This window comes from Lissotriton vulgaris, chromosome 5 (assembly GCF_964263255.1).
Source record: "Lissotriton vulgaris chromosome 5, aLisVul1.2, whole genome shotgun sequence".
Classification (NCBI taxonomy): domain Eukaryota; kingdom Metazoa; phylum Chordata; class Amphibia; order Caudata; family Salamandridae; genus Lissotriton; species Lissotriton vulgaris.
The window spans coordinates 1,288,878,583-1,288,902,713 of NC_141693.1; the positions used below are offsets into that span (position 1 = coordinate 1,288,878,583).

The 24,131-nt window shown below is 41.0% G+C and overlaps 1 protein-coding gene across 2 annotated transcripts in view; it reads left to right on the forward strand.

The window, feature by feature from the left end:
- Window positions 1-24,131, forward strand: part of CACNA1S (calcium voltage-gated channel subunit alpha1 S) — a 548,608-nt gene that overhangs the window by 326,406 nt on the left and 198,071 nt on the right. For both annotated transcript variants that reach the window (XM_086923168.1, XM_086923169.1), the window contains exons 21-23: window positions 5,219-5,306; window positions 6,036-6,143; window positions 10,673-10,725. In XM_086923168.1, the coding sequence (XP_086779294.1) occupies window positions 5,219-5,306; window positions 6,036-6,143; window positions 10,673-10,725 (249 nt within the window). The remainder of the gene's footprint in view (window positions 1-5,218; window positions 5,307-6,035; window positions 6,144-10,672; window positions 10,726-24,131) is intronic.

The following is a 24,131-nucleotide window of genomic DNA, read 5'->3' on the forward strand; positions in this document are numbered from 1 at the left end:
GGCCGATCGCAGGGCTAAGCTCACCGGGTCCCGGATGGTAGCAGTTTGGCGGCCATCTTGAGTAGGGTTGACATTGGTCGAGCGCTCTAGTCACTCTATTTAAACGGTCAGCCATGTCTCCGCGCAGCGGACGCGTGCAGCGGACGCGCCGGACCTACGCCGGAGTCACGTCTGAGTCCAGCCCGTCTGCGCCCGTCCGCGCCTTGGACGGGCCGTCGGGCTGGACCGCAGCAGGTGAGGACAGGATAGAAAATTATAGCAGAGAGGCACTACTCGCCCTACGGCCAGCTTACAATGATTGTCACAGGTTAGACCCCGCCTCAGGGACTGGCCCAGAGTCCTGCCTATACTGTGGCCATACCCTCCTTTAGTCACAGATTATTCCCAGACCTGTACTAAATGATACTTTTAAAGGAGGTCTTCTTAATGCTAGGTCTCTACCTAGACACGCCCAGCATGTCTTTGATCTTTTGGCTGAGGACAATTTGGACTGTTTATTTACTACGGAGACCTGGCTAAATCCGTGTTGTGTCCCAGATATGGTACATTCCTTGCCACCAGGATTCAGTATGCAAAGGAGAGATAGGGGAGGAGATAAACGAGGAGGAGGAATAGCTATAATTCACAAGGAGGCATATATATGTTCGGTGATTGAACTCCCTGAATTAAAGGAGGCGGAGGGGATGGGTTTCTGCATCAAAATCAGCGAGACCATGACATTTGCGGGGGCCCTCATTTACCGCCCACCAGGTACATGTAAAGACTTCCTGGATAATATAGGAGAGGCACTGAGTCCTCTGGTGCTCAGATACTCCAATTTTACATTATTGGGAGATGTTAATATACACTTGGAGTCTACCACCGATACCGCAGCTGTCTCTTTTAAAGAATTAATGGAAGTCCTCGGACTAGAGATTGGGACAGTTCAAGCTACCCATGACGCAGGTCATGCCCTTGACTGTATAGCCACCAATCTGCAATCGCTTAAGACAAACTGCCCAATACCTCAAACATGGACAGACCATGCTCTAGTACCATTCATGTTCCCTATTCAGAGCCCTAAGGAATGCAATAATAAGGTTAAGTACGACCAGGCTGGCCTACAAGAATGGAGGGCCTTAATGGCAAATCCAAATCTGATTGAGATGGCTAGGGATTGTAAGCCTACCGTGTCAGGCTCAGAGTTCTCAGACCCCAGCACTTTCAGAGAATGGATGGTTGAATTAAAAAATAGGACAGGTCGGCCAAACAGGACTCAAAAACAGAATACTAAGAAAAAATCAGCTCCATGGTACAATCAAGAATTAAAAAGAGCACAGGGGGAGCTCCGTAGAGCAGAACGCAGATGGAGAAAAGACTATAGCATGGAAGTGCGGGGTAAATATAAAAGGGCTATAAGCACCTACCATGCGCAAATTAAATCAACAAAAGGGAAATTCTACGAATCTGCCATAGTCGCTGCAAAAAACAAACAAAAATGTATTTTTAACATTGTAAATGATTTTAATAAACCCACATTTTTAACACAGGAAATTCCACCCTCAAAAGACCTCTGCGAAAATATAGCTGATTATTTTGAGGACAAAGTACAGGGTCTAACCAAAGATTTTGAAATTCCCTCTCTGGAACCCAGTAGAGAAGGTGGAAGTGCTGATGAAATTATGAACCAGTTAGCAACCTTCCACCCAATTAGCCTGGAAGAAACAAGGCAGACAATCTTAACCACAAAATCTGGATCCCCATTTGACCCCTGTCCCATAAGACTCCTGCATCTCATGGTAGATGAAGTAAACCCTATGATTAACGAAATCGTAAATCATTCCCTTTCCACGGCCAATGTGCCACTGGAATGGAAACTTGCAGCAGTGAAACCCTTACAGAAAAAACCCCTTCCTGACCCTGCGGCTCTTTCCAATCTGCGACCTATCTCACTTCTCCCAGCATTATGTAAGATCACTGAATCACTGATTAACAAACAGCTGACCAGGTTCTTAGAAGTCAACGAGATATGGCATCCCAATCAGGCGGGGTTTAGAGCCCAGCATTCAACAGAATCAGCTCCACTGTACACGACAGATACCATTCGTACTGCCCTAGACCAAGGAATGAAGGCCGTCCTGATTTTATTAGATCTGTCGGCGGCCTTCGACACGGTCTCCCATGCCATCCTGTTAGATCGGCTAAAAACATCTGGCGTGAAGGGGACGGTACTAGAGTGGTTGGAAAATTACCTAAGGGACAGGAGACAGGTGGTAACCCTGGGGGAATTTACCTCCACGGAAAAACATCAGACGATGGGAGTACCCCAGGGGTCCAGCCTTAGTCCGACATTATTCAATGTCTACACTGCGCCCCTGATTAAACTAATATCATCCTTTGGCATAGATGTAGTAGCATAAGCCGATGATACTCAGTTAATACTGGTTACGGATAGGGACAACCAGTCATCGGAAGAAACATTCAAGGAATGTTTAACTGCCGCCTTCGATTGGATACGGAAGAATCACCTAAAATGTAATACAGGAAAAACAGAGATCATTCCGCTAGGCCCTAATAATGACTTTATTCCCAGGCAATGGTGGCCAGAAAGGGCAGAAATACCGCCTCATACCACCATAGTGGCTCGGAACCTGGGGGTCACGTTTAATTCCAATCTTGCCTTCAAGCAGCAGGCAATAAAAGTGTCAGGAATGTGCTTTGGTTTAATTAAAAGCCTGAGGAAATTCTTTGATATACTCCCATTAGAGGCGAGGAAAACTGTTGCAGTAGCGCTGGTAACGCCGCGCTTAGATTATTGCAACAGTTTGTATGCTGGCACAAATAAAGAAGTAACTTACAGGCTTCAGCTAGTGCAAAGCGCCGCTGCCAGATTGGTGCTAAAATGGCCAAAAAGATCGTCAGCCTCAGGGGCATTAAAAGCTCTTCATTGGCTTCCCATTGTAAAAAGGATCCTGTTCAAAGTTCTGATTATAACATTTCGAGCAATGCACAAAATAGGACCACTATATCTACAGAAAAAATTCAAGAGATACTGCCCAACCAGAAGCCTACGATCATCAAATTCCAATACTTTGGTGGTTCCTAGGTTCCGTTTAAAAACCTGTGGAGGAAAGTCCCTGGCAGTACTGGGTGCAAAGGCTTGGAATACTCTGCCTCCTGCCCTGAGAACTCTGGATAAAGAAACAGAGTTCCGCAAAGAATTAAAAACTTGGATATTCAAACTGCAAGATAGCATGGCCAGAACTCTAGTTTGATGCATGCCTTTGTTTTTGGTCCAACTCTGAGTCACTTTGTCATCTGGTAATTTGCAGGAGGTAGCGCCTAGATGCTCCATTGGAGCGATTGCTGCGCGATATAAATAAAATTTTACATTACATTACATTACATTACATCGCAGGTAGGGTTTCCTTTTATTGGACTGAGTGAATGATTGCAAAGATGATGAACCACAATAGTTTTCATGTCCAGGCAGGCCTGGTGTGCGCATACATTGTTTTAGTTGTGAGCAGAGCCACAGATGATTGCTTTTGAAAAATGAAACAAATTAAATAAAACAAATTGTTCACGAAACAGGACAGTTGAGGGAAGGGGAAGGTGGGATTAAAACATGCCTCCAGGCTTTCAAAGTACACATATTCTGCAGAAGCACTACATATACTTCTGAAAATAATTTTCTAAACCCCATTTGCTCCAATTTCTTCGATAGGGTGAAAGGTACAAGTTCTCACAATTGAGAATTCTCAACTTGGCTACTGATTGTTCTGCATTCTTCTAATTTTACCTTTCTTTCTTTCTTTCTTTCTTTCTTTCTTTCTTTCTTTCTTTCTTTTTTTCTTTCGTTCTTTCTTTCTTTCTTTCTTTCTTTCTTTTTTTCTTTCGTTCTTTCTTTCTTTCTTTCTTTCTTTCTTTCTTTCTTTCTTTCTTTCTTTCTTTCTCCCTTTAGCCGTGACCTCCATTTGCCTCTCTCTAGTGACATGATTTGGGGTTTGCCAATATGTCTACAATATTACAGATTAATAACATTTTCCATTTATGTATTTTTTAAGGGCTGATCATGTCACAAGCTAATACCTATTATGCTGCTTCTGCAAACTCAGGGTTCTCCCAGTCGGACAGTACTTTTATTTCTTCTATCTTTCTTTCTTTGTCACTCCCACTCTCTATGTTTGTTCTTTTTTGATCCCTCACAGACAAACATACTTTCTTAGAGACACACACAAATGCTGAAACAGATGTGTACACACACACACACACATATTGTTCATCGATGTTCCCTGAACTGTTAGCTCCCTTACTTTCTTCTCTTGACTATTGAGTAACTTCTCTTATGTGTTCAATCCAGTGGAGCTGGAACAGTTTTCAGAGTGTGGGGCTACCAATAAATAATGTTACATCCTTGAACTTCTAAGGATTGTGAAAATCCAAGTATCGCACAAAGGACAAGTGTAGCAAATGTATTGAGCAGCAGAGCGGTAAGGGTGTAGTATGTAGCCAGTGGTGTACTTTAGAGCACTCAATTTTACTGATAAAACTTTATAGCGCACAAATGATAATAGTGAAAATTGTGTTTCAGTAAGTATCATTTGCGCATCACCAAGTAATGTGTCTTGAGTTGTTTTGAACCTTTTAAAATCACTGTTTCCATCACACTTCAGAATTCCCCAACATTTGCTTAATTTGTGGTTTCCTAACTGATAATGTATTTTGAAATATTGGTACAGTTCGTTTATAGGTATTTTAATTGTGTTATGTTCTAAAAAAGTCTATCATACAGACTTTCCTTTCATATTCCCTGTACCCCAGCAACATTGTCACATAGTTCACTCAATTTGCAGTCAGAGAAGCATAAGTAAAACTAATCTCCATGTTAAAAGAATAAGCAGAATTATTTCAGACGACATAGCCTGACATTTGACCTCTATCTTTGAACGCACAGCAAAGATATAATAAAATGTAAAGAAATCTTTATTTCTATTTATTCTTCTGAACTCCAGCATGGTTATTTTGGAGGTGCTCCAGCACCTCTACTTCTAGCGCCTATGGTTCTATCACTCTCGCACACTTTTCTCCTTGTTAATCTGATCACTCTTCTTGGGCATATATTATGTTCTGTCAGTCGCTCCATTTCTCTCTTTCTTTCATAAATGCCTCCCACTCTCTCTCTTTTTTTTCTCTTCCTCCGTATCCCTGCCTCACCCTCTCTTCTGTCTTTGTGCAGGTCTAGTGCCATATCTGTGGTGAAAATTTTGAGGGTCCTAAGAGTCCTCCGTCCATTGAGGGCGATCAACAGAGCAAAAGGACTAAAGGTGAGAGGTGAACTATGACACTAGTGCCCATTAGTCCTTCATATTATTTTATGTTTTTATTTGTCAAAACTTTGGCTCAAGGATAACAAAACCTTTCCCCAAATAAAATGTCCGGTTCCTCTGAAAGCCAGATAGTCTATTACGATATCATGCTTTACATGTGATTGATATCGTTATAGCCCTATCAAACTGCCAGGAAAGCTGTGGGTCCATCATCTTTTTGATACAAGTATGAGAGACGTTGGTAGGGGATTGATTACCCAAAATGTGAAGCACAGTGAGATCCGACTGATTGTCCAATTGCAATGTAACCCATGAGTTTGAATACTTACTGCAGAGGTGTTTGCAGAACCTTCGGGCACAGGTTTGATTCTCATCATGACCGACTTAACATTTCAGAGTTTCAAGACTAATAAAATGAACAGCTGAGATCTGCTAATAGTATACTTTGTTGTAGTGCTTTTAGGAGCAAACATTCTGTAGGAGAGGCTATTTAAAAGAGTTTTCAATTAATTTTGTAAAACAAGTGCAATAAACTGTTGTCTTGGCCGAATGGTATGTGGTATCACTTCTCGTTATATTATTAGAGTGATCATATACAAGATATTTCTTCTACCACTGCATTGATTTGATGGGACCCTGACAGCTTCATTTGAGAGAAGTTCACAGAAATTGTTTCTACCAGCAGTGCTTGACACCCAGTTGTCTGTCTATTTTTGCCCTTCACAGCACGTGGTGCAGTGTGTCTTCGTGGCCATCAAGACCATCGGCAACATTGTCCTGGTCACCACTCTCCTGCAATTCATGTTCGCATGCATCGGAGTACAGCTTTTCAAGGTAAAGTAGAATCTGGGATTGGCGAGTTTCAGAATTCATCAGCACAGAGAACAGTAACCTGTAGCTCTCAGCTTCTTAACATTGTGTGCATACATGTACTGATCTAGCATAAACCTTCAACCTTAATGCAAGTACTAGATATAGGATTTGTATGTCACAAACTCATCTCAAAATGTGCCTTCAGTGTCAAATAATATTGGTAGCATTAGTTTTAAATGTGGGTGCATTGCATTTAATGCAGTTAAGTAGACTGCGTGACCTTTGGCAATATGAGTGGCTGCAATTTGGTCACTAATATTATTAGTATTATGGCTCATCTCCCCCTTGATAGAAGCAGTCTAGAGGGGGTAAAGAGGGTCCTGTGGACCCTGCAAGACATCTCCTTGCAGTTGGGTGCAAGGAGATCTCTAATCCCCTTTAGAAGTGCAAGCAGATTACTGCCTTCACAGTGAAAACATGGAGCGGCTGCTTCAAAGCTGCTTTGTTTTTCACCTGAAGCCCCTGCTCCAAGGGCAGTGAGAGTTTGCAGCTGCCATGGAGGCAGCACATTCTATGTAATAGGGTGCACTTCCCCTGCTTGCGCCCGGCGCACCTTATTTAATGTGCGCTGGGTGCAAACAGGGAAAGTGCACCCTATACATAATAGGGCCCCAGGTTGATAACTAGGGAGAGGATTCATAGCCAAATAGAACGACCCTGTTTTTTCTCTCACTGTTGGTGACAAAAATCACACAGAAAACTAAAAGGCGCTTGTGTGGCAGAGGAGCTGAATGAAATGTTCAGGATGATTTGTGTGTCATTAATGTATGAGATGGTGTTAAAACCAAAATATCACATAAAAATGCTGGGCCACATAGACATTAAATAGAATAGGACTAAATGATGAGCAGTGAAGGACCCCACAGGAAATGGATATCACAATGGACTGTAAAGGGGATGGAAACACAGACTGTTACCTGTCAATGAGAAGTATTCTGACTAATTAAGGACTTTAATGCAAATAACTGACTCCTGTAGGATGGTGAGAAGGTTATATTGGGATACTTTATCAGAGGCTGATGATAAGTCCAAAATCCCCAGAGCTGTGCATCTGCCTTGGTCCAGAATTTGTCTAAGATGTTCAAGTCACTGCTAATAGATCAGTCTTGGTGTTATCACCACAACATAAATCAGGTTGAGAATAGTCTAGCAGGTCATAACACGGCAAATAAGAGGAGAGTTGTTCATTAACATGCTTGTCCAAGATTTACAATGGATAGGTAAACCGTGAGATTGGATAGTAGTTTTTGAGAGGCGAAGAGTTGGCAGAAATTGCCCTCAAAAGAAGGATGCCAATAGCCTGCTTCAAAATACAGAGAACTATCACCATAACTAGAGAAAATTGCAAGTTTTAAAAAGACTTAGATCAATGACCTAGGATTCATGATGCAAGGACATGGCTATAGTGAGGAACCAAACTTAACCGAGGATATGAGAGCAGGAAAAAAGCGTGTCTCAATAGGGTGAAACTTAGAAAGGAACTTTACAGAAAATGTTTGATCGTGAAGGCAGGATAAAGAACCTCTTGAAAAATGGAGAGGAAATTAGATGAGATGTGGTTATTTTATCCACAAAAAAGGAAGAAAGATCATCACAGAGTTTTCTAGACAATGTATTGGCATTGCCAAGTGTTGCAGGTTGAGGAAATCCTTTAAATTACAGACAATATTTTATGTCTTGAATTAGCTGCTGCTGCAAATGTAGATAAATGTTATAACTTGTGAGCTCAAATGTCCATATGATAACTTTTGAGACGAGTATTGTAAGTAGTCTTTTCTTCGGTAGAACAATATTTGCACCAAAGGCATTACATTTTTTTTAAATGCTTTTAAGATGATGCTGTTCTTTGGTGTACCAAAGTTGAGGTGATTTGTAAATTGAAAACTTTGAATTATACCAATAACATCCAATAGCCAGGTAGTGTGAAAACCTGCAAGACTAATCCGAATATACGATTGTGGGATGAAACTGTTACGGATGGTTCCCGAAAGGATGTCATTACTGACTGTAGATCGATGGCAATCAAATGGCATACATAGGATTCAATTGATCTCTGTTTGCCTGAATAATGGAAAAGAAAAGGTGCTGCTCAATTATCTGTTCACAAAAGAGTAAAGAGATTTTGTGGAGTGATAATAGGAGATTTGGTAAAAGCCAAGGCAGCAGTGTGTCCCGCTGAACGGATAGGGAATGAGATCAGCTGATCACTGTTGAGTGAGACAAAAGCCTCAGTAACGGCGGGTGATCATTAAGATTATCTACTTGGTAGCTGAAAATACCAATTGCAATAAAACTAAAGGAGAGCTATAAGTTTTGAAAATGATATAAAAAGTGTGGCTTGGACCTGGTGGCGATAAACCAGAGAAGCAGAGAGTACAGTGTTTGCATAATGAGAAAAGGTAAGAAGGAGACCCTCATAAAAAGGGATGGGGGAGTTCTAAAATTTGGGAGCATTTTTAGGAAAAGTCATGGATGATGGATAAACCACCTACAATTTTCCACTACCAATCAAACTTGAGCATAGAGTAGCCCACAGGGACTGCGATAATAATTACTAGGTTGGAAATATCACACAACCAAGTTTCCTTAATGAAAGGAACATCTAATTGTGAAGTTTCTATGCTGTCACAAATTTCAAGTTGATATTTAGGTAAGAAAGTGATACATTTAGTATTACCTTGAGTGGAAAAGTGCGAGTAATGACAGACCAACTGCCTTTGGGGCACATAGAAGTGGTAGTGGTAGAAGCTCAAGTGAAGTGGCATGGCGTACAGGAGAAGATACGTTTGACTTTATTGGGTAGCATTGGCCCTGTAGGGCATGTCTTGCCCTGGGGTCTTAGAGAATATCAATGAAATAGATGGGCTAAGTCCGGGCGCTGACTGTGGCTTGTGCTCAGACGTACTTGCCTTTGGCATGCCTTCGGTGCACCTTCTGTGTTGTGTGTGTGCCTGTTCTGTGAATATTTTGCCCAGTCATCTCTGTAGTAGTCTCCTTAGTGAATGGTTGTATATGACTGCACTAAACTATCACCTACATTGTTATGGTGCTCCGGACTTTCCTAGGCTTTGCTGCTTACCAACTGACGGTGGGAAGCTACTCTGAGGCTGCCTTTGTGTGTCTCTTTTATATGTGTTTGTGTGTATGTTATATTATGATAATATTTCTTCTAAAGCGCTTGATTACTGAAGGGTGTCTTGGCACTAGCTTTGATGAAGGAGAGAGATTTGACGGATAGGTACCATCTAGCAAAATACCCAGGAACCAAGTCTTCAGATGTTTCCTAAAACTCCAGAGATTTTGTGCATTTTTTATGTGTAGTGGTAAAGCGTTCCATGCTTTTGACATGCCTAGAAAGAAGTCGATAGTTTGAATCAAGGTGTAGATCTGTTCTTATATCCTTGTCTGTGTGTACCTACAAATGTGATTGGTTTAGTGCTGGATTCTGTTTGCCTGGCAGTACTGCGTGTCTCTGTGAGTGGCTGCTGTGCATTTGCTTGACTGCTTGTATGTGACTTCCTGTGATTGCTCTCACCAGTTATGTAGGTGCATGATGGATATTGTAATTGGAATATACCCTGATGAGTATGCTCTAATATCTGTATCCAAAAAAAGACTGACATCCCCCCAGCTACTCTCTCAGCAGTGACCTCTCCTCATCCTTTGCCAACACATGATATATACCTGTCCCCCTCCCTCTCCATTTTCCGCTTCTTCCCTCTCCCTCCTCAACTGAAGGCCTGGCCTCCTCTCTGAATGTACCATGTTGTTAGCTGTTCTATAAAAGAAGTTCATTAGCACAGCCTCCATTTCCCTCACAGAAGTGGTCTGAACAAAACTGCGGCTGACAAGGGGAGCTGGTGGTGAAGAGTGCCACCCGTAACACCCCTGCCCCCCTGCCATCCCTCCGTTGGTCCAGTGGGGACCAGGTGTTAGGCAGCGAATCACAGACCATTAGAGAACTGACTTTATGGTCTGCGGTTTCACTGTTTTGACATTGACTTTCACTAAGAAAACTGCGGATGCAGGCTGGGAAATCTCCCAACAATACCTCAATAGGATTGTGGAATTTCGAGGGTTGTGCAGATTAAAGAGGAATATATGTTACTACTCAAGAATGCAAACGTCTATGAAAAACAATCCAATTTGCCAAAAATAGAAAGTAGCCAATCAATAACATAGAACAGTGAAAACAATCACCTTCACTAGTCCGCCGGAAATCAGCAAGGAGGTACTTTGTAAATCCTTAGTAATATCATTTGGACGAACTGGTCATACTGCCCTTTTTATTGCTTTATCCAGTTTTAACTTTGCTTCACTAAATAATAAATAAAACATCTCTGCTAGGACCGCTACTATGTTGAAAGATCATCCTTCAAAGAATTGCTGGTGCACCTCATTGCATCTCACTGTTGAAAGGATTTCTTTAAAACTTCAAACTTGAATACATGTTTATAATAAGCAACAATTATATGTTTTCTCTTTCACAGGGAATGTTCATCAGCTGCACCGACATATCTAAGATGACGGAGGAGGAGTGCCAGTATGTATACTAAATACAGTGACCCTTGTGAAACCTAAGTAGAGTAATATGTTAATCCAACATTTAAGAGAGATCAGTTACTGACAACCTAAGTAACAGAAAATAAGTCTTGATTTACTAAAAAAAAAAAAAGCTGATGTTAAAAGAAGATAATGTAGATCCAATCGTGTATCCTGGTTAGAGATCCAACTTAATTTTAACATTGAAATGAATTGAAGTAGTAAGGAGGCAATGGTAGAGAGATACATGCTAGGCATCGTGGTATAGAATCCCCCCCATAAAAACAAGTTAAACAAGCATTTGCAATGCAATAGGTCTTGCATTTGCGAGAGTTTAAGCTATTGTCATTCTAAATGTCAATGCCTTTTATATATGTGTTTTGCAAACCAACACATATATAAAAGGCATTTAAACAAATTAAACGTTTGTGAGAGAGGGACTATGGAGACTTGAGGGAGTCCAAGGCGGAGGTCATGGTGGGTTGCGAGGCGTCAAAAAGTTTGAACCACTACGTGCCACCAGGTCAAAAGCTCGACCTACTGAGACTTGTGATGGCTCTTAAGAAGTGCAGGAAGTAGGTAATACAACCTTTGATGGCAGTTCCAGATGGGATATTCCGGGTTATTAATGTTAGAAGGGAGCCCTGTTGTGAGACAAATAACCATTAGAAGATGGTTACAGACTGCGCTTGCTCCTGTGTTTGCTCAGTCATTTACTGCCTGCTTAGAGCTGTTAGTAAACAAGCTTTCTTTTTCATTCCCATTAGCCAGAGAGGTAGTTAAGTGGCGGCTAAATCAATGAGCAGGAAGCAACAAGAAAGCACGCACAGGGGGTGGGGCTCGTAGAGCTCTCATTGATAAACCTTCTGTTAGGCAGGAGGTGGCTATTGTGCGAGTTAAAAGCTGATCCTGTATAATGCACTCAAGGAAACAGCTAATGGTGAGGTCTGAGCAGAAGGTAAGTGTACAGCAAAGACTATGTGGTTGCCTATTATTCTTCAGATTGCGGAGCCTTGGAGAATCGCGATCCCAGCCAAGAGTGCTCCAGGCAGTGTTAATATTGACAACCATTTAGAGGCACCGGCCTAGAAATGTGTGGAGCTGGTAACCTGGCTCTACCCCTGGGCACTGATGGCATTGGGAGCCTGATTTTTGTACAATGTCTGTTCTGGGCACAACCAAAGTGTGGCTGTTAGCGGACGTGTCCCCTCACTGTGTCTCCTTACCACCCCAACCATGGCTTGTTAAGTCCTAGTTATGCATGTGCAACCCCAGGGCTGCCTCAAGGAGCTGTGGTGCTGGGGAAGGGGAGGGGAGATGGAAAGAAAGGAGTACGGAGGGTGTAGATAGAGTCAGGGAAGAGGGTCGCGACTAGGATGATTTCCCAGACATCGCATGACGGTTAGCAGAATGATGGTGCATGGTGGGCAGAGACCCATTGGTGTCTTGATTGCTGGCCAGGAAGGCAGGAGCAGAAGAGGAAAGGCAGAAGTCAAAAAGTGTGTAAGCAGTGAGTGGGAGAAAGCATGAGACTGCTTGCACCTTCAGAGTGACGTCACAGGCTTTATGTGACGCCGTGCCAGTGCTGGTTGCCCGAGGAGGGACCTGCTCACAGTGCATCTGTCCATATTTCCAATGAGCCTCAGAGTGGCAAGAAGGTCTCTGATAGGGGCCGAGAGTGATATGCTTTTACAAAAGTTGTTTCTACATATGGCTCTTCTACCTATAGTTGTTTACATACAACATTTTTTATCCAATTATTATCACCAAGTACAACCTTCTGTTCACTCTATTAACCTAGAAAGGATGAGATGCTGAGTGGACCCTGCAGGCACCTAAACTTGAGTCTATATCATCTGCAGGCTGTAAATGCACGTATCTATGTGTGTACCAATAAATCAGACCGCTTTGTCCTACTCTGTACATGCAGATTTGTTAGCGCCAACTTTGCCCAGTTCCCGTGTGTTTTTATCGATTTAAGCCAAATTCTGCAGTTCTTTGAAGATGTGTTTTTGTACTGATGGGAAGCCGTGGGAGTAAGAGCTATGTGTCTTTAAAGCACTTTGGTGCGTCTTTTTTATCAGCTGTCTGAAACGTGTTTTACCCGTGTTATGAATGGAGATGGATGCGTCGGTTAAGGTTTCCTGCGCAGTAACACACTATGGGAGGTAACAAATGCAGACAAGGCGGTACCAAGGAGGGACTATTCACAAATGAAAAGCAACCATTTAGGAAGGACAGGAGCCAATTAAAAAGATGGGTGGGGAAATGGGCTTTCACATCTCGAAAGCATTTAAAAGTAAAAGGCAAAGACATTCTATGAATTGTTTGTTAACAAATGGTGAGGGCCATTCATGTTTGAACACTGTGATTGTGTAGTTTAGGTGAAATGATTTCTTTGAATTGGTACTCTCTTAGTTTGTTTTCTCTGAAATCCCCTACAACTCCAACTCACCTAGATGTTGCATTCTTTGGGGTCTCTGATAGCGTTGAGGGCAGTATTGTCTCACAAGCAGTGATGTTTATTTCAGCAAGTGGAGCAGCAAAGGATGGACAGGGCACTTGTGGCAAACTGGGTCACAAAGGGAAATAAGCTCCATAATCAGTAATGCAGAGTGTAGCATAGGACCTGCATGGGGAAAATGGAGTAAAAGGGAGGAAGCTGTATATCTAGAGATAGAGAAGGTCGTCTGAATGGTCAAAAACAGATAAGTGTGGGTCATGTTCCGAAATTCAGAAAGTAGCACAGGGGCCTACATGCTCATTATTGAAAAACGAGGGGAAGAGCCTGCATTAACAAAATGGTGAACATGAGAGGGAGTTAGACGGTACCAAATAGCTACCTGGTGAAACACAGAGAAGTTTAAGATGGACTTGTATGGTCAAAACTTTAGAATGCAGTGGGTGGTCTTGCATGGTCAGCCATGCTTCAAATAAGGGAGCAACCTGCTTGAAAAAAGTAACTGCATGGGCAGAAATTGTGAAGGTTTTGGAGGAGGCATGAATGGCCAGACCATATGACTTGGGGAAAGGATGAGTGATAGCATTGCCAGAACAGGCAACAGTTGGGAAGGAACATTCTAAGCCATAATGGTGAATGCAGGGAAGGGACTTACATGGCTACGAGTCAGTGCTGTCTTAAGGATTTTTGAGGTCTCTGAGCAAGATATTAATTGGGGCACTAGGGAAATCATATTTTATTTTTTGAATAATGTCCCTGTATTCGACTCAATGGCAATTGACTTTCCAATTCTAGAGATCATTTCCCTAAGTAGTAATTTTACAATAGTTAGTGCATCTAATCTCCTTTTTAAATATGCCTCAATTTGTTTTTATAAAAAAAAAAACAATCATTAAGCTATACTTAAGCTTATCGCATTTCTACAAAAAAAATGTGCGGTCTTGTGAATGGACCATCTGCTTTTTCCTACATGGCCCATCAATACATGTGTTCTTTAGTCAACATAATTCTGATGACTTACAATACATCTCTGACTGAAATCCTATGCAACAGTTCTGAAATGAGGATTTAACCAATCTTCTTTGAAAAGCAGTTTTTGAAAATCTTCTTTAAAAAGCCTTCTTTAAAAATCTTCTTTGAAAAGCCTTCCCATCATGCCCTACATGTGTCACTCTTTGATGGAGCTGCAGTAGCGGGAATCAGTTTCAATCAAAATCTCGATTTACTATAATCTGGGCTAATTCCAGCTGTCAATGGAGTGTATATTTGCGGTCTTTTTAGAGAAGATCAGGAGCTGTACATAACATACACTTTAATCACAATTTCTAATTTATTTTCAGTCAATAATGAGAGTTTGGTATGAGTTAAAGTGTTTTATTTTAAATCTTCAGTATGTTATCTTTATTAAGGTCACAAGTTAAATTCACCAATTTCAGTATTTAGAATCTTGTTGGAAGTCAATAAGCAAACAATAAATTGCAATGAATGCATTAAGCACATTCCATTAAGGAAATAATCCCTATTCTAGGGATGGGTTGAAAAATTGTGTCAGTCAGAACCCATAAAGAGTTCTAGTTAGAGAGAGAGTGAGAGTGCAAGCATAAAATCAGTTCAAGAATCAATCACTACCATCCGTTTCAAAATAGCGTAATGGTTGGGCAGGGTAAGAGAATTGCAATGATAAGCGAGGTGACCTACTCTAAGAACACAGATTATTATAGACAAGTAAAATTATCAATGTTGCAGTTTGTGGTTCCTTGTTTCTTCAGCAAGCCAATCTTCTTTTGATACTCTCATGGGAACTCATTCACTCCCCATCTTCTCACAGGAATACAGTAGTCACACAGACAGCGATGTCTAAGTTTGCTACTTAGTTGCATCATTTCTAACTTCATATAAGTCATTCTCCCATTTAAGTCTATTTTCCCATGTATAAACTAGATTTCTAACCTTCTAATATATCTACTTTATTCATTTGCTATCAATGGTCAATGTGGAAGTTGAAAACTGTTTAATGAAAAGAAACATTTTGCATAGCAACCATTAATTTTGGTTAAACATGCTGCATCTTCATGTGTGAACTACTTCATTACCTCACTAAATGACAAATCTCTAACCATTAGTTAATAGTGATCTTTGTATAAGTAGAAACATTTTGCAAAGTTTAGATGAAAACATTTATGCAACTGTTATTTATTATGAAAAAGCATATCCACGAAAAAGTCCAGAAATAAGCACTTTATGCCCATCAAGCTTTTTCTAGTTATGTTAGCTTGACGGTACTGTTTCAGGCATTGAGGCCCAGTGGGAATAGATATAGTTGGCTATTGCTATTTTTTTTCATTTAAATGCATTTTACTTTTCACATAAATTCTGCACATCTATTATAAACTATATTATTTTCTCTTTAGTATTAAATACTACCTGTTAGAAATGGGATTCCTGGTTGGCTGAGGTAGGCACCCAGGCAAGGCAGGAACTACCACTCTAGCTGGAGTAAGCTATATACACAGTAAAAGATAATGTGTGCTCACACTGTGATAGCTTGGCACAGAGCAATCAGGCTTATCTAAAGAGGCAATGTGTAAAGTATTTATGCAACACAAACATATGTATACACACATACACAGTAATTGAATGAATACACCACAAAAATACTCCACACAGGCTTATAAAAATAGAGAATATTTGTCTGAACATGATATTACCAGAACGACAAAATCCAATCCGTAGAGGCTGAGATATAATTTTTCGAAGGTTAAATCAAAAAACAATGCTTAGAGGTCAATAGCACTGATAGGTTACTTCAGGCCACAATAGACTATGGTTAATCCAAAGTTCAGGCCATCTGTAAAATACGGCAGGCCAGCTACAGGACCCAGACAGGTCTCGCCTACTGAGTTATCGTCCAGCCTCGCAAAGGGGGTCCCGCGTCGTCCTTGAGCTCAGTTGAAGTGAATGCAATGCATTGTTGCTGCACCGAGCATCGGCGAGCCACGCAGGCTGTGGATATGATGTCATCGAGCAGCCTCTGCATCGTTGTCGAAGGTTGATGCTGTGGAATTTCTCACGCTCTTGGGGCAATACATCGGTTTTTGTAGAAAACAGCTACAGAACCCACATCTGAGGCCCAGAACTTGGAAGGAGCACCTTAGGCAAGGGCAGGAATCACAGAAGGCAGAGGTCTTTTGTTTCCTTGAGACTTCAGAAAACAGGAGGCAAGCCAGCAAGCCCTTAGAGATCACTTGAAGGGAAGGCAGAGTCCAACTCTCCTTCTAGAAGAGTCAGAAGGCATCAGGGTAACAAGCAGAAAAAGCATTCTTTCCCGAAAAGCAGTCCAGTTGGGTCCTTTAAGCAGCCCAGAGGTTCAGTTCAAGATTCAGAAGATTCTGATTTTATGGGCTCAGAGACCCAGTACTTATACCTAAAAGTGTCTTTGATGTAGGGGGTGACTCCAAACGAACTCTTTGAACTGCCCAAGGATCACTGTCAACCCAGTCCTGTCTGCCTATCAGTGCTTTGTGTGTTTACAGGACATACCTATTGAAGTGTAGGCGTCAGCCCCTCCCATTCTTCCTTGCCCAGGATGACACATCATAATGCAGATGAATGCTCAGCATGCAGATGAGCTTCACCTTCCTGTGTTTGTGGCTGCCTAGAGGGAATGCACAAAGTGTAGCTTCCAGCCAGCCCAGACATGTGTTGGAGACAGGCTGTCAGCCACAAAGAGCAGTAAATGCAGAGAAATGTCCACTTTCTAAAAGTGGCATTTCTAAAATAGTAATGTGAAATCCAACTTCACAAGTAAGGAAAATACATCATTACCATTCCAAACATATGAAACATGAAAAAGATACTCTTCTCTGATTAGGAATTACAGCTCAAAGTTGTATTAAGGAGTTCCCAATGCTGGCTTATGAGAGGGGTAGGCCTCACAGTATTAAAAACGAAATAGGCTGTTTGCCATTACCAGGGCATGCAAAACATACACGTACATGTCCTACATTCTACTAACATTGTACCCTATCTTAGAGTTAGTTAGGACTTATCATAGGGGTGACTTATATGTAATAAAAGTGGGGTTTAAGGCTTGGCAAGTAGTTTTAAATGCAAGGCTGAGTGGCAGCAAACTACACACATAGGCACTGCAGTGGCATGCCTGAGACAGGTTGGAAAGGCTACTTCTGTTGGTGGCACAATCAGTGCTGCAGCCCACTAGTAGCTCTCACTTGAAGTACAGGCCCTCAGTATATGGTGTACCACTTTACATGAGACTTACCAGTACAACAAATATGCCAATCAGGTATACACCAATGTCATCATGTTTATGGGAAAAGCACGTGCACTTTTGCTCTGGTTAGCAGTAATAAAGTGCTCAAAGTCCTGAAGCCAGCAAAAATAATCAGCAAAATTGAGAAGCTAAAGGCAAAACTTCAGGGGGGATATTACTCTAAGGATGACAGGTCTAGCACTAGCCCAATTCCACCCACACCCCTCTCACTGTTATCTAACTATCAAATGTTGTTCCCAAATAAATCTTTAGAGTTCACGCTCGTCCTCAGTTGTGTATTTTGTCTTTCTTTTCAAATTCTCAGAGTCCTGTAACCTCTTGTATTCTTGATTGAGGTGATCATTTAATTCTAATTCCCTCTTTATCTGTTTGTTTCTCTCTCTGTTATTTCTCCTATTACAACAATATCTACAAATTTTATGAAAAGCCAACAAGGTCAATAAGCAAAGCCCTATTATTAATACTTAAAAAAGAACAATAGATGAACGGAATGCTGAACAATGTCAAACATTCACCCCAGTGTAGGGATCTGGGCCTAAGTACATCATTTTTTAACCTCAAAACGCCACCCCAGTTTGGACCCAGCCATATGCAAATCAGTCTTGACCCTGCTCTCCATAGGAACAAACCAGCCCAAACTGCCAGGTCTGGTACTCCCTGCCCTGGCAGTTCGGGCTGGACTGTTCCCATTGGGAGCAGGGTCAAGACTGATTTGCATATGGCTGGGTCCGAACTCGAATGGTGTAGTTAGCAAAGAAACAATGAATGTAGGCCCAGATCTCTGTACTAGGGGAGCGTGTTTGACATTGTTCAGTATTCCGTCCATCATTTGCTCTTTTTGCTATTATTAATACTGGCACAAATATAGCTTTCAAAATTCCTCCTTTGTTAGCAGCAAACCAATTGCAAATTGTTGAAATTCCTTTAGGTACATTTTCTAAAATATCAGCAGCTTGTAAAGGTTCTAATTAAGGTTTCAGATCAGAAATGTTCTTTGGGAGCTTTTTCTCAGTCCAGTCAGCTATGTAGGAGCAGCAATGCTGAGCTTTCCACATCTTGCAGACTTAGCCTTTTTCTGCGAGTAAAATGTCTAATGCTAAGCGATTTTGTAAAACCATTGATATACTAGCCCCTAATTCCGTATTTACAACTAACAAAGCTCCAGAAGTACTCTTTGCTGACGTGTCCACACCTGTTGAAAGCTTTCTAATCTTCTACTGTTGGTATTATTGCTCCAACAATATCTCCAACTAGTTGTGTTCCATCACCTATGCTACATGTATGCCTGTGTGCTGGTGTTATTGCTAATGCATCTTTACTATATACATGATACATTTTAGGAAAGCGTAAAGCTAAATAGCAAATTCCCTCCCAATCAGCAGACAATTGAAAATGAGTATTCTGCCCATAAGCACAATAAACTCCTGGAATGACTGTTTCTTCTCCCTGCAAACTTTGCAGTGTGCCCCCCATAATTTGAAAGGTGTGTTCCCAACTGCTAATTCCCATGCGTCTATTTATAAATTAGTTTATTCTTCTGTAAACACAAATCTTACCTTTTTGTCTCCTTTTAAAAATATCTACTTCCCTTTTCTTACTCTGTGAATTGGTTGTTCTCCTTTCCTCTAATGTCATAATGAATACTTTCTGAAAGGGTCTCATTAAGTAAGTTACATTGTTTTCATTTGCCTTAACAGTGTCTATAGCCATGCATGGTCTAAACTAATACCAACCTGCATCCATTTTGTTTGCTTATGTGTGTAGATTCATGCACTTCTGTAATACATCCCTTAAAAGAATCATTTCGTAATTTGATTAGCACTATTCAAAATGTTTTCACATATACACAAAACTTAGCAAAATAATACATGTGATTGCAGGTAAATTTGCACAGAGATAGCAGTCATTTGTGTCTAGTGCCTATGTGTATTCTAGAAACTAATCTAGAATAAACATTTGTTAAGCAATATTCTTTCTTGCAATTCACAAATGATGCCTCAGTTTTTCTTCTTCTGTTGTGTTTGCAGATGTCATAGGAGCAAGTGTTTATATAATTTTCTCTTTATCTAGTGTGAAATAAAACTCTATTCATTTTGATATGATTAATAACTCTGTTGCCAAAAATGTAATAATACCCATAATGCTCTTGTATCGATTTATGTTAAGGAAGCATATGTCTGACTGTAATCAGATTGTTAAGCAAAAATATAGCAGCAATAATTTAATAGTTCAGTTCACTTTCTTCTCAAGCAGTTGTATGTGTTTTTCTTTTGCAGTTAGTGCTTTCACCTATATTTACAATAATCTTCATATAGTCATCCCTAACCCTACTCTGTCTTCTTCTAAATGTGTTATCACTACTCTTCTACATTAGGCTTGGGCCCAGGGAATCTTCTTAAATAAAAAAACGTGTTTATTTCAATCTTTTGTACTCTGTTATATAGTATTGTCTTTCAATTTTGATTTCTTCTCAGAAATATTTTTCAAACAGCTTCATCCAACTTTGCTTTTAGTTTAAAGTCATGGGGGCTCAAACAGTTTGTATCTCAGTTCAACCAAATCTTCCACTGATACATTCAGCACTTGAACCATGTAGTATGACCATTTAGGTGAAGAATACCTTTGACAAGGCACATGTTTTTTTTTTGATCTTGTTGTCTGTGATCTTCTTCTTTGTCACTTACATTGCTTCACTGTGTCTCTTCACCATTTGTCAGTGGCATGCAAACAGATAACGCACTTGATCTCAATTTTCTTTGACCATACTTGTGTGGCCATACAGCATTGTGGGTGACTGTTCTTGATCCAGTACTTGTTCCTTCACCCGGATCATCTATTTGTTCTGGTAAAGTTGCAACTGTTTTCTCAGCTGAGATCTGGTCTCTTCTTCTTTTTCTCCTTCAGAAACCTCAGTGCCACTTTGTGAAATCACAGGAACCTGCATTGGTGCGGCTGTTTGTAGTTCTTCACCACTTTCTCTTGCTTGCTCTCATGTCTTTTGTGATATTGTTCCTTGCAGTTGTCCAGTTTGTGTTGATTCTTTCACCAGTGCTCTTGGGTTTGGTTCAAAGAACACTATTTCTTCAAATGGACTTCTTATTCTCTGAGTGTGCAATGCATTCACCCAGTTTGGTACTCGGCACACTTAACAGCAGTGTTTGTGATGAGAATCACATGGAAGGGGCCTTTCCACCTAATTTTCAAGCAAGACTTCCACACATGCTTCTTCATCCCCACCCACGCAGTTTCTTGTGTTTTTCTTTTGCAGTTAGTACTTTCAGCTTTACTTACAACATTCTTTGTATAGTTATCCCTAACCCTACTTCATCTTCTTCTAGAAGTGTTATCCCTACTCTTCAACAGCAGCCTTGGACCTAGGGAATCTTCTTAAAAAAAATAAAAAAATATTTCAGTCTTTTGCACTCTGTTATTTAATATTGTCCCTCAATTTTGGTTTCTTTCTCAGAAATATTTTTCAAACAGCTTTATCCAAATTTGCTTTTAGTGTGACGTCTAGGGGGCTCAAACATTTCGGACCTCAAGTCAATCAAATCTTCCACTGATACATTCAGCACTTGATTCATGTAGTGTGTCTATTCTTGTGAAGAATACCTTCAACAAGGCACATACGCTCTTTATTCTTGTTGTCAATTGATCTTCTTCTTGATTCTGTCTCCTCAGCAATTGTCAGTGGTAAGCGATCAACCGACACACTGGATCTCAAATTTGTTTGACCATATTTTTGTGGCTATTCAGCATTGCGGGTGACTGTCCTTGATTCAGTACTTGTACCTTCACCTGGATCCTCTATTTGTTCCCCTTTTACTCCTCCAGAAACCTCCAGTCACCAGGACTGTGGTCGTAGCTCTGTTCTTGATGCGGATTTAAGGTAGCAGCTTCAACCTGGTGAGAGACAGAATGCACCACAAACGCCAATCCTTTGCAGTAATTGAGTATGATGTAATTTTTGATGGTCAAAAGCGCATTTGCAAGTACAGCTGGCAGTCTTATTGCACTCTCCATCAATATCTCATGTGAGGATGACCCTGTCTTCCTGTGCTGATTACTTTGAAGACTCATCAACACCCAAGGCAAAGTATCTGGCCATTTTAGTGATGTGGAGTCATGCAAGTTGGTGTAACCTCTGCTCGATCTATAATGCTGCACCAAGCATCCTTAGGACCTCATTGTTGAAATAAGTCCCACAATATGATTCCAGAGTAACCGGTAATCTGTACCTGGGTATGAACTCTAGGAACAGCAATTTTGCTACAGTGAGACTGCTGTTTCTTTGTGTTAGGTAAGCTTCAACCCTTCGAGAGAAAATGTGCCCTATAACCGGGACGTATCTCAACCCATTACAAACAGGCATTTTGATAAAGTCTATTTGCATTCTGTTCAACAGACCACCCGATCTTCCTATGTGACTCAATGTTGCTGGTGTTCTTTTCCTTACGTTCATCTGTTGGCATGTCACACATCAATTGGACAATTCTTCTGAAAGCATCCTAAATCTCGGGGTACACCAATTCTGTCAGATTAAGATCTCTATTGCATCTCTTCCTAGATGTGTTGAGTCATGGAAATGTTGGGTCATAGGAAACAATAAACTGTCTGGCAACACTGGTCTACCTTCTGTTGAAATCCAAATTTTGTTTGCATTTTCCCCACATCCCACTCTGATCCAACCCTGCTGTTCTGCTTCTGAAACATTTGCCTGCAAACTCTTTAATTCTTCCCATGTATCAGCTACTGACAGAAAAAAGCAGTGTCCTCTTCTGATACGTTTGTGTAAGCCATATTAAATGTGCAAGCTACAAGGGCACAATACAGAGCAACTTCATCAGCAAATCTATTTCCAACTCTGACATATCCATTGCTACTTTGATGAGCAGCACATTTCAACACTGCAAACTCTATAGGTATTTGCAGGGCATCAAACAATGTTTTCACAGGTTTGTCATTTCTTATTGGTGAGCCAGATGAGGTAATGGAACCTGTTTGGGACCATAATGGTCCAAAGTCATGGACAACACCAAAGCCATATTAACTATTCTGTAAATATAGTCACTCCATTGATCTGTTCTAATTTCAATTCATTCTGCAACTTGTACTGAGGCAGCCCCTCGAAGCCATGAATCTTCCACAACCTCTTCAATTATAAGAACAACATAGACTGCTCTCCGGATACCTTCATTGTTTCTCAGACATGACCCATTCACAAAAACTACATATTCAGGCTCTTTTAAAGGTTCATCTTATATGACTGGCCTGGGCTTGGTGCATAAGTCAGTGATATCTAGACAACCATGTTCAACATCATCATCACTGGCAATTTCATTCACAGGTAACAAAGTTGATGAATTTAAAATTGGGCATGTTTTTAAAATGATATATTCAACAGCAAGAATCTGCTGTTCATACTTTTTAAGTCTGCTGTTTGTCATGTAGTGTATTTTCGTTCAAGTGAGTAATATTCCTACAGAGTGTGGGACCATAACAGTTAAGGGATTTCCCATCCCTATGTTTTCACATCACTCAATACTGACATCAACCGCAGCTACCGATTCAAGGCAGCCAGACAGTCCTGTAACTACAGGGTCCACGGTAGTCAAAAAATAAGCCACAGGTCTCCGTGAATCTCCATTCATCTCAGTAGGCACTGAGAGAATGCAGCCCTCCCTCTCACTGCAAATCAATGTGAATATCTCACGTTTCTAGTAATGGGGCACGACATAGATAGTCTCCCAGCTCTAGGAAAGCTTTCAAGCAATTGTTGTTACATGGAAGCATATCAGGCTCATGTTTGTTCGTCGGTCTCAGTAAAGGCTTAGCCACTAAGGAAAAGTTTGGTATCCACTATCTTCAGTAATCAACCATTCCCAAAAACATTCAGACTTCTCTCTGTGTTCTGGGTTGGTTTGACTGGTGAATAGTCTCTGCTCTCTCCTGTGACACCTTTCTCGTTCCTTTCTTAATGAAATGTCCCAAGATTTGGACTTCTTTTTGATAGTATTGCAGTTTACCTCGAGACACTTTATGCCCATTCTCATCCATATGATTCAACAACGTAATTGTACCCTGTTTGCAAGCTTATTGTGTATCTGATGCAGCTCCAGCGGGGGTGGGGCTCTTTTTGGGCCTCTTCTGTCAGCTACTCACAAGACAAACTCTCATAATTAGCACTATGAAGCAATACAGCATCAAGGCAAGGAAAAATAAAAGTGGAGTAAATTGAAAAGGGAAAGAAAAAAGGAATAATGACTAGAAGGAAGGTTCAAAGGAAGGATAGAGTGATGAGTAGGTGGATGAATGATTGAATGGATAGGTAGGTAGACAGGTGAAAGGAAGGATGGATGGATGGACAGGTCAACGGATGATAGAGTAAGGGGATGGATAAATGGATGGAAAGGTCAAAGGATGGTAGAGTAAAGGGATGGATGGATGAGTGGGTGAAAGGATGAGCAAATGGATGGCATTGTGGATGGATGATTGAAGGCATGGTAGAGTGGATGGAAGGATGATGGGTGGTGTGGTGAATGAATGGTAGGGTGGATGGTAGAGTGGATGGAAGGATGATGGGTGGTGTGGTGAATGAATGGTAGGGTGGATGGATTGATGGCAGGATGGATAGATGGATGGATGGCACAGGGAA